The following is a 19,997-nucleotide window of genomic DNA, read 5'->3' on the forward strand; positions in this document are numbered from 1 at the left end:
GAATTGACTTCTAAGCTTCATTTTTTTTCTTTGTGTATATACTATAATTCAATACAAGGTATCTCCAAACATTATTTATCAGAAAATGTTTGTAAATTTGTTTATTTTACAAGCTGAAATTGCCGTACAAAAAGAACTGAATGCGAAAACAAACAAAAGGTCAAGGTCATAACCGGGAGTGTTTAGTGTTTGCATTCTCTCCCTTGAAGTTGTTGAAAAAAAGTTTTCCGTCCTAAGTTTTCTGTTCTGTCTCAACAAAAACTTTCTCTTTCCATTTCTCTTACTGCATGATTACACTTTTTTTTATCTGTAGGTTACACAACACAACACAACTTGGTATGAGCTCTGACGCGATGACGTCACACAGTCGTGTGCAGAGTTGTCCGGCCTTGCCTCTGGCATTCCGGCGGAACTCGCGAGAAGGCAACACGCGAAATCTGCACTCTGAATCTTCCGCATTTATCGACATGGTCTCTAGTTGTAGTGTTAAACATTGCCATAACAGACAAGATAGAGATAGGGACAGAATATTCTTTTCTGTTCCATTTGTTGTCAACGGAAAGGGCAAAGAGACAAGGGATTTGACTGCACGACACGGGCGAGAATGGTTGGCACAGCTTCAGCTGAAGAATTTCAACTTTGAATCAACAGCTAGGAGATCTATACGTGTGCTCTGATCATTTTGTCAATGGTAAGTACTCATGCTTTTGTTCACCTGCCTTGGTTAGTCTGTGTTTTATGCAAGCTGTGTTGTGATGGTAGTGTGCGGACAGTCGGTCAGTCCTGCACCGAGTGCAGTCTATGACTCAGTGAGTCAGTATTACACTTACTCTCAGTTTAACAACTTATAATCATGGTTGCCCAAAACCATGACTTGTGAGAATGCCATAGGTGTGAAATACTTGGATTTGATAATCAGAATTTATTTGAAAAATGCATCTAGAAAGACCGAAACTGAGCTGTACGACCATTTCAAACAACCATATCAACTGAATTGATCGAGTGGAAAACTTAAAAGTTTCAAAAAGCAGAAAGCAAAAGTGGAAGTGGGTTTGCCGTGTAGGCTGGTAAGGCGGTAAAGTGAGCGCGAACACGTCATTGGCTACAAATATTCGCTGCCGGATAGTTCTAGTTTAAAAATAGACGCTTCACGAACCGACTGGAGGTCTACAGACGAGTAAAAACAACAAAAAACGAAGGGGTACGGTCCGAGGAAGGGGTACGGACACCGGCGCACTTACTCTAAATGGTCATTGTTGATACAACTTTATAGTTCAGTTTTAAAGGGTAGATCTGTGTCTAGATTTACTCATTCATTTTGTTATATTTAGTCAAGTTTTGACTAAATATTTTAACATCGAGGGGGAATCGAAACGAGGGTCGTGGTGTATGTGTGTCTGTGCATGTGTGTGTGTGTGTGTGTGTGTGTGTGTGTAGAGCGATTCAGACTAAACTACTGGACCGATCTTTATGAAATTTGACATGAGAGTTCCTGGGTATGAAATCCCCGAACGTTTTTTTCATTTTTTTGATAAATGTCTTTGATGACGTCATATCCGGCTTTTCGTGAAAGTTGAGGCGGCACTGTCACGCCCTCATTTTTCAACCAAATTGGTTGAAATTTTGGTCAAGTAATCTTCGACGAAGCCCGGGGTTCGGTATTGCATTTCAGCTTGGTGGCTTAAAAATTAATTAATGACTTTGGTCATTAAAAATCTGAAAATTGTAAAAAAAAATAAAAATTTATAAAACGGTCCAAATTTACGTTTATCTTATTCTCCATCATTTGCTGATTCCAAAAACATATAAATATGTTATATTCGGATTAAAAACAAGCTCTGAAAATTAAATATATAAAAATTATTATCAAAATTAAATTGTCGAAATCATATTAAAAACACTTTCATCTTATTCCTTGTCGGATCCTGATTCCAAAAACATATAGATATGATATGTTTGGATTAAAAACACGCTCAGAAAGTTAAAACAAAGAGAGGTACAGAAAAGCGTGCTATCCTTCTTAGCGCAACTACTACCCCGCTGTTCTTGTCAATTTCACTGCCTTTGCCATGAGCGGTGGACTGACGATGCTACGAGTATACGCTCTTGCTGAAAAATGGCAGCTACTTGACTAAATATTGTATTTTCGCCTTACGCGACTTGTTTGGGTGACTTATTTTTAAAATAACTCCCAATCCATAATTTACAATACATTTGCCTTTGATTTTTTCTGCAGGGCAACCCTCTGTGAGAAGTAAACACCTACTTTAAAACTTGGGTATGGTGCAGGGACACAGCCTGACAGCCAACAAGGACAGTACCAGAGACTCAAGGAGAGGAAGAAGCTTGTGGGGCGTGAGTCAACTCCTTCTCACCCTAATTTAGCAGAGGATGCTGTTGATGGCGACGGTGAAGGTACTTCGGATACAGCAGAACTGGCTGCTCCTCTTCCCGAGAGAGGTGACTGTGGCGGTACTTACTGCCAGACTGAAACCTATGACAATTTTGCCTGGATTTCTAAAGATGAAGAAAAACAGCTACGGGATGAACTAAACAGGCTGGTGCTAGAAACTCGGGAACTTAAAGACGAACTTAAATTTTGCCAAGAAAAAAATGACACTTGATTCTTTGCGGGACAATGACGATACTGTACGATATTTTACTGGGATTTCTAATTTCTTCACACTTGTTACATTATTTTATTTTCTTGCACGGCATTTGCCAACACACTCGCGCAGAGCACTGACACAGTTTCAAGCTCTCATTCATGCATATACGCCTTAACACACCTCTGCAACACCTGGCATACATATTTTCTGTGTCAAGAACAACTGCCAGCAAAGTTTTTCACGAGACTGTGCATATCATGTACCACAGATTGCAGCCACTTGTTTTCTGGACAGACAGGCGAAGTATAAAGACAAGTCTACCGCCACAGTTCCTTCCCTATCCATGGATTAGAGTAGTCATCTTGAACACACACGGCCAGTACCGTGTAACTGGCATTGGCATGGAACGATCCAAGGGGGGCAATCTCAGTCATCTCAAAAAGGGAAATCCAAACGCAATCCGCTTTGTTCGATTTTATGGGCTTGGACGATAGAGAAAAATAAGAAAAGCAAAAGCTGGAGTCCAGTCTGGACGAAACTGCTATCAAGAACGCAGAATTGATTTTTTCTGAGGTTTTTTTTAGCCGTAAGCGCCATGTTTATCGGAGCAGGAAACTCTTCCAGAGTGAGGCCCCTTTGTTGGTTTCACTGCGGCCGCATTGTGAACAGCAGTTAACATGGCGCTTACGGCTAAAAAAAAAACTCAGAAAAAATCAATTCTGCGTTCTTGATAGCAGTTTCGTCCAGACTGGACTCCAGCTTTTGCTTTTCTTATTTTTCTCTATCGTCCAAGCCCGTAAAATCGAACACAGCGGATTGCGTTTGGATTTCCCTATTTGAGATGACTGAGATTGTCCCCCTTGGATCGTTCCGTGCCAAGGTCAGTTGCACAGTACATGTACTGGCCGTGTGTGTTCAAGATGCAGAGTAGTGTCCATTATTGACTGTTTTGAAATATATTAATTGAGAGACCCTCCAGTGTTGATGCTAGTGCACTCACCTGGTCAAACTACAAGCACAACAATGCAATTAAATACCTAATATCAATTACACCTCAAGGCCATATTTCTTTTATTTCTAAAGGGTGGGGTGGGCTTTCAAGTGACAAGCACATCACTGCAAATAGTGGGTATCTAGACAATATTGTACAGAATGATGTGATTTTGGCCGACAGGGGATTTGACATTAATGAACTAGTGGCTATGAGAGGTGCACAAGTGAAAATCCCTGCCTTTACAAGAGAGAGGAGTCAGCTTACAGCTTATGAGATAGTCAACACGCAAACTACCTAATCTGAGAATTTATGTTGAGCGAGTTATCAGTATTCTTTGTGGAAAGTACACAATTCTGAACTCTGATATTCTGACTGATCTTTTGTTTGCAAGGGAAGAGGAAGAAGTGGTAACACTGGACAAAATAGTCACTGTATCATCTGGGCCTGTCAATGTTTGCACTGGTATCATGTGATTCTTGCGGTGACGCTGCATAAACACAGCCTAGTGAACTGAAGGCATTGTTTAGACTAGAGAATATGTTAATTAAACTGTGATGTATTGTATCTGATTCTGATGTCTCGCATTAGCAGTAGCAATAGTCTTTCTGTTATGTTTTCACTGGCAGGAATCTTGAATTTGAAGATGAAGGCATTGTTTAAAGAATGTGTTAAACTGTGGTGTATTGTATCTGATTCAGGTGTCTCACATGAGCAGTAGCAACAGTTTTTCTGTTATCATGTTTTCACTGGATGGAATCTTGAATTTGAATATACATGTGTATATGATCTGACCTGCTGCTATTTCCTTCCAATTCAAGACCAGATTTCACTCTTTCTATCACTCACACACACACACACACATACACACACACACACACACACACACACACACACACACACACACACACACACACACACACACACACACACACACACACTCACACACACAACTTTAACATACACTTTGAAATCATTTTGCATAAATGTGACATGTATTGACACAACTGACAAAGGTTGAATTATGCTGATTAACCTCAACATAGCTCTACACAGGAAACAAGATAAGGAGAATTGCAAAATTAAATGGCCTACACTTGAAATGCGAGCACATATTTAAACTACCAATAACATGCAACTGCAAGCAACACTGAACATACCGCTACCAGTATTGCAGGTATGAAGCCAAAGTGAAGAGAACACTTTCACTAAATTGTTTGTTTGTTTTGCTTAACGCCCAGCCGACCACGAAGGGCCATATCAGGGCGGTGCTGCTTTGACTTTATAACGTGCGCCACACACAAGACAGAAGTCGCAGCACAGGCTTCATGTCTCACCCAGTCACATTATTCTGACACCGGGCCAACCAGTCCTAGCACTAACCCCATAATGCCAGACGCCAGGCGGAGCAGCCACTAGATTGCCAATTTCAAAGTCTTAGGTATGACCCGGCCGGGGTTCGAACCCACGACCTCCCGATCACAGGGCGGACGCCTTACCACTAGGCCACCGTGCCGGTCTTTCACTAAATGTTCAAAATTGAAATAACATAATGTGGGTATGTGAGTCATTAACTATTCATTACGACAATTAGACCTGTGCGCTTTTTTGCAGAAATAAGTGTGTTCAATTTTGTTGTCATCAAAACAGAACTAGTTGATAATAGAAACTAACTTTCAGTTCCACTGCCAATATAAACACTGTATTACTTGACTGTACTGATGCAGAACTACGCTGGACCACACACTCTTAATTGTTCCCTAAATCAAGCAGCCAATCCGTGTCACTGGAAACATTGAACAAGGAGAATGAACAATATACCTGGCTGAATAAGTTGATAATCAAACTGCTCATGATTCTTTGTTATTCACAGCAGTGGATGTAAAACAATCACAAAATAAGGTCCTGTATGCATCATAATTTATACTTGTAGCACTTGATTTTGTATTGTGGTCGGTGATCCTAAACAAAATGTATGTCTACATCTGTGCATGATTTTACTTTAAGAATAAAATGAAACAAGAATGGAACAATTAATGACTTCTCTGTGAGTGTGAACTGTGATTTAAAACATTACATGCTCTCTTTTCTCTCCCTCTCTTCTTCTTCTTCTTCTTTTGCGTTCGATGTATTCTCTCCCTCTCTACAATTTTACTTCTGCCACTTTCTGTGTGTACAGTCATACATGATGTTTGTTTTCCCACACACATGAGCAAGCGAGTCTGGTATTGTCACTGTTTCTTGCTGCGTTTCACGGCTGGTGTTTGCAGCTGCTCCTGGTTCACATCCACTGCTTGTAGAGGCTCAGCTTCTCTGTCCAGCCAGTTTCCAACTAGCTCTGGAAGAACTGCCAGTCTGAACACTTTCAAAGCTTTCTCCACACACATTGCCCAAAAATCACGGTCAGGCAATACTCGGACAATAACTTTATCCACAGTAGTCCACACCATGAAATCGCAGTAGGAGGAACTGGTCATAACAATCTGGCACTGTAGTATGGGTGGTCTTTGCGCAGACAAAGCATCCCCTCACTGTTAGATTCCAAACAGAAATGGCGGTCTGCCACAGCACACTCAACAGCTGACTCCTTGAAGGTGAAGGGACGTGTGTGCATGTTTCTCCAACTCCAGCCATGCCGGTTTCTCCAACTCCGGCTATGCAGGTACAGTGTGCTGCCAGTATGTTGCCATCAGAAGTGGCGATGATCCAAGGAGAAAGTGCTGGTTCATTAAGGCGTTGTGAATGAAGAATCTGAAACATAAATTGAAGGTCGCACAAATCAGCATTCAGCTAGGTCAATCGAATGAATATAACTCTAAGACGCACATAATGTGCTTTACAATAACCTTAACAATGAAAAGTAAACAACAGATTTTTAACTGAATATGAACATGAAGCTCATGAATAAAACAGTTTAAACCAACATGAAGCTCATAATAAATATAATATTTAGCAAGCTATTTCAAAATATAAATATATTCAAGACTATCTACAGCTTTTGTCGTAGTCCAGAATACAAACTGAAGCGAAGAATATATCACAAAGACAAAGCCTCAACACAATATCCTGAACTGCAACTTGTGATATCTGCAACACAAGACAGAGAACACTCACGTTCATTCATTATAAACTGAAAGCACATTCTTACCTTTGCAGAAATGACAGAGTTCTGACAGCCATCAGGGCTGTAGCACTTGACATCCCTCACCCAGCCAGAGACAAAAAGTCGGTAGGAATCCAAACTGTTGTAAGCTTTCAGCTGCTCACATCACACATGTGTATCTCACTATCTGTATGGTATGCACTCTTGCCAAACACAAAATAATTTACGATGTTGATGTAACTCAGCTCTGGCAGATCGTTCGGATTTGCTGACCAGCACCTGGTTGAGAATGTCATACGGATCATTCCCGTCAATCTCCAAAATCTTCTGGTGGTATCGCTGCCTCTCCTCTGGTAACAATCGCTCATAATATTTTCGCTTCTCGCCCGATCGCAATGTTTTGCATGAGGCAAGGGAAGTCACTCCAGATTCTTCTCGGAACGCGTCGGAGGCATTGTTTCCCGTTTTTCAACGGTTCACAGCTGTTTTTACTTTTCTCTTTGAAATGCAACGATGAAAGGAAGAGAAATGGAAAGACAAGCATGTTGTTGGGACATAAACAGAACAGAGAACATAAGGGGAAAAAACTGTGTTTCAACAACTTCAAGCAAGAAAATGCAAACACTAAACACTCCCGGCAGGGAAACACCTTAATTGACCTTGACCTTTGACTGTGTTTGAGATCAGTTATTTTCGTACTCGGCTTGTAAAATACACAAAATAATATCCAAACAACAGCTATTTTAAGATAAGAGTGTGTGGAGAGACCTTGTATTCAATTATAGTAATCACTGAAAGACATAAAACTTAGTTCAGAAGCGAATCCTAGAAACCCCTAAATAATGGAAAATGTGTTGGCTAAACAATTCATCGTTTACGTAAATAATTTATTGTTTACGTAAATAATGATTTATTTAGCAACATTGCTGATTGTTTATAAACAATGTAATATAAGTCTAAATAATATATTGTTTACGTAAATAAATCATTATTTACGTAAACAATGAATTATGTACGTAAACAATGAATTGTTTAGGTAAATAATGAATTGTTTACGTAAACAACCAAAAAAAAAAAAAAAAGCTTTACCCTGAGAAGTCCGGTTTCCTGTGGTACAACAAATATGTTGACGTTTTTTGTAGCCCAAGGAACCTGCTGATTGCGATGAATTGTTATATGATGTCCGATTGAATGACTAGCCCAGACAAAGTGGTGATATGCTGAAAAATTAACAACATTCACAGTGAGCATCCGTAATATAAATATAAAAACATTATCTGTGCTAGTTATCATCTTAAAAAATGCACTTTTAATTTCACTCTTAATAATTCAAACTCCATTCCATTTCAATGTAGAAATATGCCCAAGAGCAAATAGATTCTATAGACTCAGAGGTCTTTGAATGATGAATTAATTAAGTCTGTGCAGTAGCAATGATTTAGTAACACAAGATAATCAAATCTTCCATGCACAGATCATTCTCTACTTAAAGACTCGAACTTGAACTCGTTGCATCTTGTATTAATCAATAAAGTTATCAAATCATAGGGGCATTCCATCATTACGAACGCCCCCCCCCCCTCCCCACACCCCCCCCCCCCCTCGTATAAAATACCGATACAGACACAGAGAAACAGTTAACATTCTGACGTACACGGAAACAAGAACTTACTATGAGTTTGCTTGGGGAATGGCGGAACGTAGAACCAAGTTAAAATAAAGCCTCTCTCCTGGTTCAGTGTGCTCCCATTCTTGGCCGTAATAAATCTAATTCTGAAGGATATTTGTTGTAAGCTTTTCCTTTGTTCTGAATTTGAGACAAAAACAATGATTGAGGTCTTGACCGCTCTAGTACTGACAAATATTGAAAGTGTTATTGAAAGTGTTGATGTTATTACACTATAACGATAAAAGAAAGACAAAACAAGTCGCGCACGGCGAAATTACTACATTTAGTCAAGCTGTGGAACTCACATAATGAAACTGAACGCACTGCATTTTTTCACATTGACCGTAGTCCGCCACTCGTGCAAAAGGCAGTGAAATTAACTAGCCTGTTTAGCGCGGTAGTGGTTGCGCTGTGCTGCATAGCACGCTTTTCTCTACCTCTCTTCGTTTTAACTTTCTGAGCGTGTTTTTAATCCAAACATATCATATCTATATGTTTCTGGAATGTGGAACCGACAGGGAATAAGACCGGCACGGTTGACCTAGTGGTAAGGCGTCCGCCCCGTGATCGGGAGGTCGTGGGTTCGAACCCCGGCCGGGTCATTCCTAAGACTTTTAAATTGGCCATCTATTGGCTGCTCCGCCTGGCGTCTGGCATTATAGGGTTAGTGCTAGGACTGGTTGGTCCGGTGTCAGAATAATGTGACTGGGTGAGACATGAAGCCTGTGCTGCGACTTCTGTCTTGTGTGTGGTGCACGTTATATGTCAAAGCAGCACCGCCCTGATATGGCCCTTCGTGGTCGGCTGGGCGTTAAGCAAACAAACAAACAAACAAAAGACAGGGAATAAGATGAAATTGTTTTTAAATCGATTTCGGAAATTTAATTTTTATCAACATTTTTATATTTTTAATTTTCAGAGCTTGTTTTTAATACAAATATAACATATGTATATATAGCTATTCTGATGAACACGTGGGGGAATTCGGGGGCTGTGATTGGATGGTCTCTTCCTATCATCAAAGCATATTGCTGCCGAAGTCGGCCATTTTACTCAATATCCAAAAGCATATTGAGTAAAATGGCATCCAAAAGCATATTGAGTAAAATGGCCGACGCATGGTTCCGGTTTACACATCTGTACCACGCGGCGATGTTTCTATCGACAACAGCATACACTGACAACTTGAAATTCTTCTCGGGAATGTTTTTCAGCTTTACAAATGTCGATAGCATACCCTTTTCTGCTAACTTCCCGATGAAACAGGACTAAACCAATTATTTTCTGTCCCTGAACACCACAAAATCGAAGTCGAAAGATGTACAAACAGGGGAGTAAAACGGAATAGCCGTTTTTGTGTGCCTGTGCGACTGACGGACTGTGAGCTCAGTTGCCTCACACAAGCTTTCGCATTCGGCTTTTCGTATCTCGTAACTCGTCACTAAATACCCCACCTCCCCTCTCAAAGTATTGATGATCAACCCCAGGTATTAACATTCATGAAGTCGTTAAAAAAACCGTATTTTAATTGAGGTTGAAAAAATCGCTTTATGACGAGACAAGTTTAATGCATACGAGTCGAAGACGAGTCGCATTATGCTTGTTCGAGTCTAAATATCGGACTTTATTGCTACGCTAAAAACACACTAGCGTTTATATTGCATTTTTGACCTTGCTTTCTTGTTCTAAACTGGCAAAATGACAATGCTTGCGTTGATCTCAGGTTCAGATAGTAGCAGACAAATTCCCTTCTCTTTCAAGGGACGTAACCACTCGATGAAACGGTTTCGAAGGAATCGAATTTTGGGATGCAAACTATTAAATTTCACCACCAGTTGCAGTAATTTTCAATAAAATGTGTCCGGATTTATCCCTTAAATAAGTTAACCACTTTAATTTGACCGGGTAACAACATTCCAGTGAGGTTGAATGCGAAAGCTGTTTTCAAGCGAAACCGGTGTGTGCATACATGTTTACCTCCCTTGACAAGAAAGTGTCTGTTGGTAAAAAAAAGACTAAAAATGGAGCAACAAACACCCAAAAAACGTTTTGCAACCGTCACGCGCGAGGAAATTGCCGAAAAAAAGAGCAAACTAACTCCTGCATCAACGAAGAACGCCAACGCCTCTGCTGCACGTTTGTTTTCAACATTTCTGAAGGCAAAGGGTGATAACATAAACTTTGAGGAGTATTCAATCGAAGAACTGGACACTGCCCTGTCAGCTCTGCCGTGTATTGGCAGAAGGCAGTAAGTCCAAATTTGGTAAAAATGAGATTTTCATATCATAATGCTGAGGGGAAAAAGGCGCATCTTGTGTCAAAATTTCTAAGATGTGCGATCCATATTTATGGACTTTTTGAAGAAGTAAGTCCACACAAAAAAATTAATCGAAGGATAAAAATCGGCAAATGGAAGCAAGTCCAGGGACTTTTGGTTTTCAGGTTTGCACTGGACTTACTTCCTTGCAAGCCTCAAAACGAGTTTGCATGGTTTAGCGCTCTATGTCCATTAGCCAATCGCGTTCACCCTTTTGTAATCCTGACTGCGGTTAACCAATCAGAACTAAGCTTATTGTATCATTATTTCCCTGGCCTTTGTCGGGGAAAATGGCGATGAGAGCTGCCGACGTGTTCAACTATCCGAAGCAACAGTAAGTTGGTTTGTTTGTTTCATTTTTGTTGTTGGCAGTTTTGCGTTCCGGTCTGAAATGACTCTCTCTCAATAGGTGTTTGGGAATTTACAACGACAACACTGATTTTCTGACTGATTTGGGTATTCCAATGTGCACTTGCATTACGGAGCTAGCAAGTAAAATGCCATAGTTCAAATGCCCATTAATTTTATTATAGTTTTGTTGTTGTACGCTACTTCCACCGTGACTTCTTGACTATTCACTTCTGCTATTTTCATCATGATATTTATGGATGCATTTAGCATGTTTCTAATACAAAGAGATAGTTGTTTTGATCTAGAATGAGTGACTTGTGGTCTTGAGCACTGACAGCGTGTTAGATCTGGAACGGCAGTATGACATTATACTGGAGGATTGTTCTCCGGTCTCTTTGTGCTTCCAACCATCGGAATAAGTATTATGTCCTATTGTATTTGACAGAAATGTGATTCGAAGTGGGACAGGCAGCGACGACAGCTGCAGCACACAGTCTGAGGGATACTCGCCACCACTGCCCCTTTATGTTCAAGGGCCCAAAACAAGGTATGTTTCACTGACACAGCCAAAAATAGCGTGCAACATTTTTTCATTCCTTTCTTTTCTCGGGCTGAAGAGGTATATTTTAAAACGAGCAACATCTTTACATCATTTTCGTTGCAGTAGTATTAGTATCATCAGCAGCAGCAGTAATCGTTTGTCATTATAGTCGCCCGGAGGGGGGGGGGGGGGTGATGTGCGCGGGAGAGGAAAAGGATGATGTGAAGGAGGGTGGGGAGGAGATTTGTCAATAAAATGTCTCACTTTTGCTGCCTTTTTCATTTGACAGATGTGTAAGCGTTGCTGGCAGGTTCCAACTGCGAGATACAACCACCTCGGCTTGCAGGAGAAGAGGCCGCAATGCACCTTGCCCAAATGAAAATGCCAGCAACATACGACGGTTATGGGCCAAAGGAGAGGAAGAGGAGTAATACTGACAACTTTCAGTTTGACAATAACAGATGCTGAGCGCAGAGATGCAGAACGTGGGGACGAGGAGGGGGAGGGGGTGGGGGGATTGTATGTTGTTTGTTAGTTATACAAACAGGCTCATGGAACAAAAATCTACATCCAGTTAATCGCTGTAGTTGATAATTGTCATCAGTCGGATGGCAGAATGTCAGTGAATCGTTTTAGAAGGGATGTAGACTGTAACTGGGGTAGATGGGGTGATAAATGAATATACTACATCATAGTTTGCAGGTTTGTGGTTTTGCTAATTGAACACTCAACTACAATGTTTGTGGACAGTGTGTGAATTACTATGTAATTCTAATAGCAAATGTAGTGCGCATGGTGTACAACTACAAATGGTTATATAGTTCATCACACAGTTTTCAAGACTAATTAACCAAATTTTGTTCAAAAGTGGAACACTTCAGCTGAAAGTCAACACTGCACGATAATATGGTTAACTCTGGTATAATGGCGGTTTGTCAAACCATTTCATTTTGTCACGCTGTTGCTTTAATTTTGTGTCCTTTGGAAATCAAGACTGCACGATGACCTATTCTTAATTCTGGTATAATGGCGGCTTGACACACTAGTTATTTTTGTCCTGCTGTTGCTTTAATTTTGTGTCCTTTGGAAATCGTTAGTCAAACTCAATAAATAAAACGTCTTATTGTCAGATCCTGGATTCTAATTCTTATTAGCAAACGAAAGCGAGAAAGACAGTGAGAAGGAAAGAAAAAGCGTGTGTGTGTGTGTGTGTGTGTGTGTGTGTGTGTGCGTGTGTGTGTGTGTGTATGTGTGTGTGTGTGTGAGCGTGTGTGTATGTGTGTGTTACAGACAAGCAGCAAGAAAAAAAGCGTGTGTGTGTGTAAACGTTTTCTTAGATTTTTATTTTAATGTTAAAAGACTTGCGTTCAAGTCAATATTTGTCTTGTGAATATCAAAAGAGAGTATCAAGACTTGTATTAAAAATAATGGTCTTTTTAAACGTTACCAATGACACAAGAACGGATTAACAATAAAGTTAATCATGAGTGAGTGACCACAGAATGATAAGCAAAACGAGGAACCAAGACAAAGACTAACTTGAGCATGTGTTGAAATTTAAGAAAACGGGAACATTTGTCTCAGTTAATCACAAAAGAAAATACATCAAGGAAGTTGTTTGTGCATTCAGAAATTCACGAAATCACTGGACGTAAAGTCACATTTTGAAAAAAAGTTCCAAAAGCAGTGCTGCGTGTATTTTCTTTTACTTTCAATTTTCGGAGATAATAAATTAGCAGAAAGCAGTAAGTCCACTTGCTGCTCTATGCCCTTTTCTCAGCCAGATATATCGACCAGGATATAATATGGCAGAAAGCAGTAAGTCCAATGCTACTTTTTGCCATTTTTTAAAAATAAGATTTAAGTCGGGATATAATTTGGCAGAAAGCAGTATGTCCTCTTACTGCCTTTTACCATTATGTTTGAGTGAATGAGTTTAGGGAATTAATTCGGCAAAAGGCAGTAAGTCCACAAAAATCATTATTTCTAAGTGATGAATCAAATGAGGGTTTTGATATTCATAGCAGAAACGCACAATAATGCCCTACATGTTATCAGCAAACAAAAAAATCATTTAAAGCTTTTCATTCCAAAACAGTGATGCAAACAGAAAATGTCGATTTTCTCGAAACTATGTTTCATGGACTTGCTTCCTTCTGCCTTTACACGGCAGAGCTGCGTACTTGGGTTTGCGGACAGAGAAAGGAGAACTGTACCGTGGGAAAAGTCTTGAAGGTTTTAGAGCTGGCCTGTCCCGCTACCTGAAATCTGCCCCCCAGAACAAAACGTTTGACATTATCAAGGACGTGGAGTTTCGCCAGTCAACGGAATCGTACAAAGTGGCTATGGGAGAAATAAAAGAGGCAGGTAAAGGAGACATTCGGCACACAAAAACAATCTGCGAAGCGGACCGCATCAAAATGAAAAATTCCCTTCACCTGAGTCCCCACACCCCAGTTGGGCTTGCCAACAAAATCCAGTTCGACATCCGGCTGTATTTCTTCAGGCGTGGAGGTGAAAATATGGACCAGATGACCAAAGACACCTTTACTATCAAAAGGGATGAAAACACACACAGAAGATTCGTAATAAAGGTGAAAGATGAGTTGACCAAAAACCATCGCGGTGGTGACGAGGAGTCCTTCTCCGGCATTATGCCCGACACCGGGGATGAGTTTTGCCCGGTGCAGAGTTTCGAACGATACATAAATTTTCTGCATCCTAAGTGCAACCGCCTATTTCAATATCCAAAGACCTCCTTTCTCAATGACGATACCTGCTGGTACCAGAACAAGCCCATTGGTCTACACTGTCTTCGCAATTTCATGCCCACCCTGAGCCGACTCTGTCAGCTGAGCGACAACTACACCAACCACTGCATTCGGGCTACTGGTAAGTTAAATGAGCTTACGTGATTGAGTTAAGGCATGAACACGACAAATCAACACATGCAAAAACAATGTGTTATCGCTTCTTTTCTTTTACTAAAGAACTGTATAACTAAAGACAATAACGATAATATCATAATGCATTCCCCGAGTTAAATCATATATTCAAAAGACTTAATTTCTTGATTCTGGTTTGTTTGAATCTAGGTGTATCGGTGCTTTCACTCACATTAATGACAGGAAAGTTTAGAAATGGAGTATAAAAGTAATCTTTCACTGTTTCAGATATATCAATGATATTTGAACTCCCCCCCCCCCTCCTTTTTTTTAATATGTATGAGACCTTGAGAAAATCTTGAGAAAATCAGATGCTAATCCCCCCCGCGGGTTAGGGGGAAGAATTTACCCGATGCTCCCCAGCATGTCGTAAGAGGCGACTAACGGATTCTGTTTCTCCTTTTACCCTTGTTAAGTGTTTTTTTGTATAGAATATAGTCAATGTTTGTAAAGATTTTAGTCAAGCATTATGTAAGAAATGTTAAGTCCTTTGTACTGGAAACTTGCATTCTCCCAGTAAGGTAATATATTGTACTACGTTGCAAGCCCCTGGAGCAATTTTGTGATTAGTGCTTTTGTGAACAAGAAACAATTAACAAGTGGCTCTATCCCATCTACCCCCCCCCCCCTTTCCCCGTCGTGATATAACCCTTCGTGGTTGAAAACGACGTTAAACACCAAATAAAGAAAAGAAAGATCAGGTGCTAATATGAATATACTATACAGTGAAGAGAAGGGAGTCTACAATTAAAATGGGGGAAATTTTACATGGGTAATGAAAATAAAATCTCAGAAAACAAGGTCACAATTAATGGAAGAAAGTCTTAAAATTGGAATCTTTTTAAAAAGCAGGTTTCTCTCTTGCACCAATTGAATCAAAGGCCTATCAATTCCTTATTAAGTGGTTTCTCTGTCCCCCTGGAATTAAACAAATAAGGGTGAGTTGACTAGTTCATAATCATATATATTTAGTTGCCAATAGATCAAATTTGCTTGAAGTTGAACACATTCTCAAAAGCATGAAATAGGAACAGATTGACTGTTAGTGTTAAAAAAAACTCACAGATCTGCTTCCTTTGCTGTGTTACAGGAGCAACTATCCTTGCGGAAAACAGTTTTGGAGTAGCAGACATTATGTCTGTGACAGGCCACAAATCCGTCTCCTCGCTGGCTATTTATCAGCGCACCTCCCAGAACAGGAAACTTGAAATGGCAGATGCTTTGGCGGCTGCGTCCGGTAAATCCCAGCAACTTGTCCCAGTGAAACAGAAAGCTCCGCGTTCAAGTGCGACTGCCAGTGCCACTGCCACCAGCTTCACTGCCGCTGTAACCGCATCTGTCACAACGACCACGCCTGTTGCAACTGTCGCACGAAATCCCAACATCCTGTCAGAAGAAGAAGTTTCGCTCATGTTTGAGGAGTTCTCCGAAGACAGTCCAGCATCGAAACCTCCAGCATTGTTCGAGCAGTGCTCCATGCAGGGGTGCACTTTCAACATCACCATTCATCCCAAATGAAAACTTTGCTGTCGCCGCGCGTTGTTCCTGGCTGTTCCATTATCTCTTCTTCACCCCTTCTTGCTTCCTATAGTTCTTCAGTTGTTTCTAGTTTTCCGTTGATGTTATGTTTTGATTTTCTTCATTATTAGCCTTTTTCAAAATTAAAAACCTTAAACTTCTGTTTGTTGCATACAAATAAACTAATAAAAAGCTGTTTCAACAACTGTGTTGTGAAATCGAATGCACTTGGAGTCAGAGTCAGAAAGCGTGTAGCGGTGTGCATGTCTGCGCGAACATGATGCGCGTAAGAAGTTTGTCTGCTATCAAAACCTGAGATCAACGCATCGACGCAAAAACTGTCATTTTGTAAGTTTGGAACAACAAATCAAGGTCATAACAGCTATATAATCGCTATTATGTTTTCAGCGTAGCAATAGGGTCCGATATTTAGACTCGAACAAGTATAATGCGACTCGTCTTCGACTCGTCGCATTATACTTGTCTCGTCTAAATATCGGACCCTATTGCTACGCTGAAAACACAATAGCTGGTAATGTTTTTGGAATCAGATAATGATGTAGAATAAGATGAACATAATTTTGGATCGTTTTATAAAAAAAAAAAATAATTACAATTTTTGGATTTGACCAAAGTCATCAATTAATATTTAAGCCTCCAAACTGAAATGCAATACCAAAGTCCGGCCTTCATCGAAGATTGCTTGGCCAAAGTTTCAATCAATTTTAATGAAAAATGAAGGTGTGACAGTTCCGCCTCAACTTTTACAAAAAAACCGGATATGACGTCATCAAAGGCATTTATTAAAACAAAATGAAAAAAAACGTCTGGGGATATCATACCTAGGAACTCTCATGTCAAATGTTATAAAGATCGGTTCAGTAGTTTACTCTGATTCGCTCTACACACACACACACACACACACACACACACACACACACACACACACACACACACACACACACACACACACACACACACACACACACACATACACCACGACCCTCGTATCGATTCCCCCTCTATGTTAAAACATTTAGTCAAAACTTGAGATTTTTAATGTGTAAAATAATAGTGGTTGAATTAGTTAGCGGATCATGAACAATGCGAGCTTTAGCGAGCTTTTCCCAGACCTGGGAACCCCTGTTTTGCACTTGGAGTATTCTCAAACAAAAATGAACAATTTTAATGTATAAAACAATATTGGTTGAAATGGTTAGCGGATCACGAAAACTGCGAGCTTTGGCGAGCTTTTCCCAGACATGGAAACCCCTGGTTTGCACTTGGAAAATTCTCAAACAAAGTTCGATTATTTTCAGAACAATAAAATGAGTGTACTCCACACAGGATTTCATCATGAACATCGATTATTCTTACATGCTTCGCACGCGTCTTTTGCAACGGTGAATAAGTTTACCGATATATTTAACATACAGGGTGACACGAAAAAAACAGATCCCACCAAAAGTTTAATATTTTCTGAAATAATCAGCCGATTCTTTTATTTTTTCAGGTGAGCCAAGCTGAAATGATGTTCTAACAGCCCACCAAGTTTGAGCTTCAAGATGTCATGGACAACGGAGCATAAGACATTTATAGTCGAGGCCTATTTTCGGTCGAATTCTATCCACGCTGCTCAACTGGAATTCAAAAGACAGTTTGGACGTAGAGACTTTCCTGTTAAATCAGTTATCTATGGATGGAGGGATAAGTTCAGAGACCATGGGACTGTCAATAACCTCAATAGTAAAAACCCTAACAGGGGATCCCACTCTGGTCGACCTAAATCAGCAAGGACACCGAGGAATATTGATTCAGTCAGAGAGTCTGTTGTGCGCAGCCCGAGCAAATCTGTTCGCCGGCGAAAATAGGCCTCGACTATAAATGTCTTATGCTCCGTTGTCCATGACATCTTGAAGCTCAAACTTGGTGGGCTGTTAGAACATCATTTCAGCTTGGCTCACCTGAAAAAATAAAAGAATCGGCTGATTATTTCAGAAAATATTAAACTTTTGGTGGGATCTGTTTTTTTCGTGTCACCCTGTAAATGCTTCTTTTAATGTTTGATGAAAATCACTCTAACCATTGATCAAATGCAGAGTTATAACGTTATCTTTAATCATTGCCCCAGTTAATATACAGGAATGACAATCTATACATGTGTAACATTGAGTGTGTGAAACTTTGTTGCTTACTTTTGTCATTGAACATATGTTTGATCATAGCTGAATAACGGGAACACTGATACTACTGCGCGATATTCGAGTCTGGAAACGTAACTTTGACTGTCTGTGAAAAGTCGCAGTCTGTGCCAATGCCAAAAGCTGAGCTCATTTTCAAAATCAGCTCAAAAAACATAGTTTCAGCAGAATACCCAGCCTGTTTCTTGCGTGTGTATTTGTTTTAGTTTGTTGTTGTTGAGGGCAATTTAAACGCTTCTCGTGCAGGCTACGTTTTTATTTCACGTTTGTTGTGCAGAAATTCGACCCGCCGGATCTGACAGAATTAGCAGTGTGCGTAGTCTTGCCACCAGTCGGTGCCACGCCGGTTGGTAGGTATGCTTTAAGTGAAACTGTGCCCTGACCGATTTTTTCCTGGCCTCCGGTTGAAGCAAGCGATCACTGTGTGGTTGTTTCTGCAGGATGGAAAATCGTTATGGCAGCGACTTTCGCTTTGTCCTTGTCATCTACTATTGTCTCACTGCTTCCTATGCTCTTGTAGCATCTGTATGGCTAACATTGGTTATTGAGACTACGCGTCACGTGACATGCCACGACAGCTTCCAAACGAGTGTATGAAAATACTTGACCTCGGCTTCGGGATGTGCTTGTGAAGAAAAGTATTCTAGGAATTGTTCTCGTCGTATTTTTTTCTCCACCGACCGCACTGGTCGTATAAAGTTTTGGACAATCAAGCGTACAAAATATGGCGAAATCGTATAGATTTCCAGGTCTGTTTCCCGTGACCGCGAACTAACACCAATAGTGTTTAAAATCCACTTACACGAAGTGTGTAACCTATGTATTCCAGTTTTTCAACAACACAAAAAGAGCAATGTTTATGCCTCAGTTTGATTATATCCTAATCAAGAAGGTGTCAAAGATTTGATAAGCCACATATGAATTACTTGTTTAAAGCCCATGCGGTCTGCCTCAAACGGTTTACAGAACGATTTAAATATTCTCATGAAAAAAAGCAGTTCTAACCTTATGGGAACCCACTTGCAATTAGCATTAAATGACACAGTTCGTTTTAATGGCTATTTAGCTCGCGTAAACCACACACCTGTCTTCGTGGTTTATCTAACCCCTGAGCCATCGTGAACCCGTGTGATCCACTTTCTTTTTTTTCACAATTTCGTCGTCAGTTTGTGATTTCAATGCGACTTGCTGTATCTGCAATAGCACAGTATTGTGTACCACTTAATCTAAAACGCAACAAACAGCTGCGAGTCATACGAACTTCTTGGTGGCGGTTGGCTTCAAAGACTCAAGCGCAATGCAGAAAATGCGTCTGCTTGGGAAACACAACCTTTAGTGACCGGCTTCTGGGCTCCCTTTTTTTAAACTTTCAAAACTTCGAATTGTACTGATCTTGTCTTGAGGAAAAAAGAATTCTATTATGATTCAAGAATGTGTCAATGTATTATTTAGATTTTAAAAGTTAGGTCTAGTGCCAAAACGAGGCGTCCACTTTTTGCCACGCAAAAAATAAATAATCTTTGAAAAATGCTCACTCTTTACTGAGGGCACCTCAGATGTTCTCAAGCAGTGCGTGTTTAAACGAAAGGGTGTTTGTACTGTGTGTAAAAGCATGACAGTGTCTGCATGTGACCAGCAACTGATGGTTTACATGAAGCTGAGTGTGCCTTTAAGGACCACCCGGTACCCAGGAATGAAAGTGTTGATAGATAAACGTTTTACTTTCAAACAACCGACAAGCATATATATATA

At 40.3% G+C, this 19,997-nt stretch overlaps 2 protein-coding genes across 2 annotated transcripts in view; one reads left to right on the plus strand and one right to left on the minus strand.

Annotated features, from left to right (window-relative positions):
• The window catches only part of LOC138974547 (uncharacterized), a 252,051-nt gene that overhangs the window by 83,808 nt on the left and 148,246 nt on the right, over positions 1-19,997 (minus strand). The window contains exons 39-40 of the mRNA XM_070347263.1: positions 8,376-8,510; positions 7,793-7,923 (exon numbers count right to left, since the gene is read on the minus strand). Coding sequence (XP_070203364.1) covers positions 7,793-7,923; positions 8,376-8,510 — 266 coding nt within the window. The remainder of the gene's footprint in view (positions 1-7,792; positions 7,924-8,375; positions 8,511-19,997) is intronic.
• On the plus strand, positions 13,749-16,265 carry LOC138973009 (uncharacterized). Its single transcript, XM_070345660.1, has 2 exons — positions 13,749-14,473; positions 15,617-16,265. The coding sequence occupies exons 1-2, from the start codon at positions 13,927-13,929 to the stop codon at positions 16,042-16,044; spliced, it is 975 nt and encodes a 324-aa protein (XP_070201761.1). The 5' UTR covers positions 13,749-13,926; the 3' UTR covers positions 16,045-16,265.

Source organism: Littorina saxatilis, linkage group LG8 (genome assembly GCF_037325665.1).
Source record: "Littorina saxatilis isolate snail1 linkage group LG8, US_GU_Lsax_2.0, whole genome shotgun sequence".
Classification (NCBI taxonomy): domain Eukaryota; kingdom Metazoa; phylum Mollusca; class Gastropoda; order Littorinimorpha; family Littorinidae; genus Littorina; species Littorina saxatilis.

Coding starts and splice junctions, on each gene's coding strand:
- LOC138973009 (XM_070345660.1), top strand. CDS start 13,927: ATGGGAGAAATAAAAGAGGCAGGTAAAGGAGACATTCGGCACACAAAA. Junction 14,474..15,616: donor CCACTGCATTCGGGCTACTG/GTAAGTTAAATG, acceptor GCTGTGTTACAG/GAGCAACTATCCTTGCGGAA.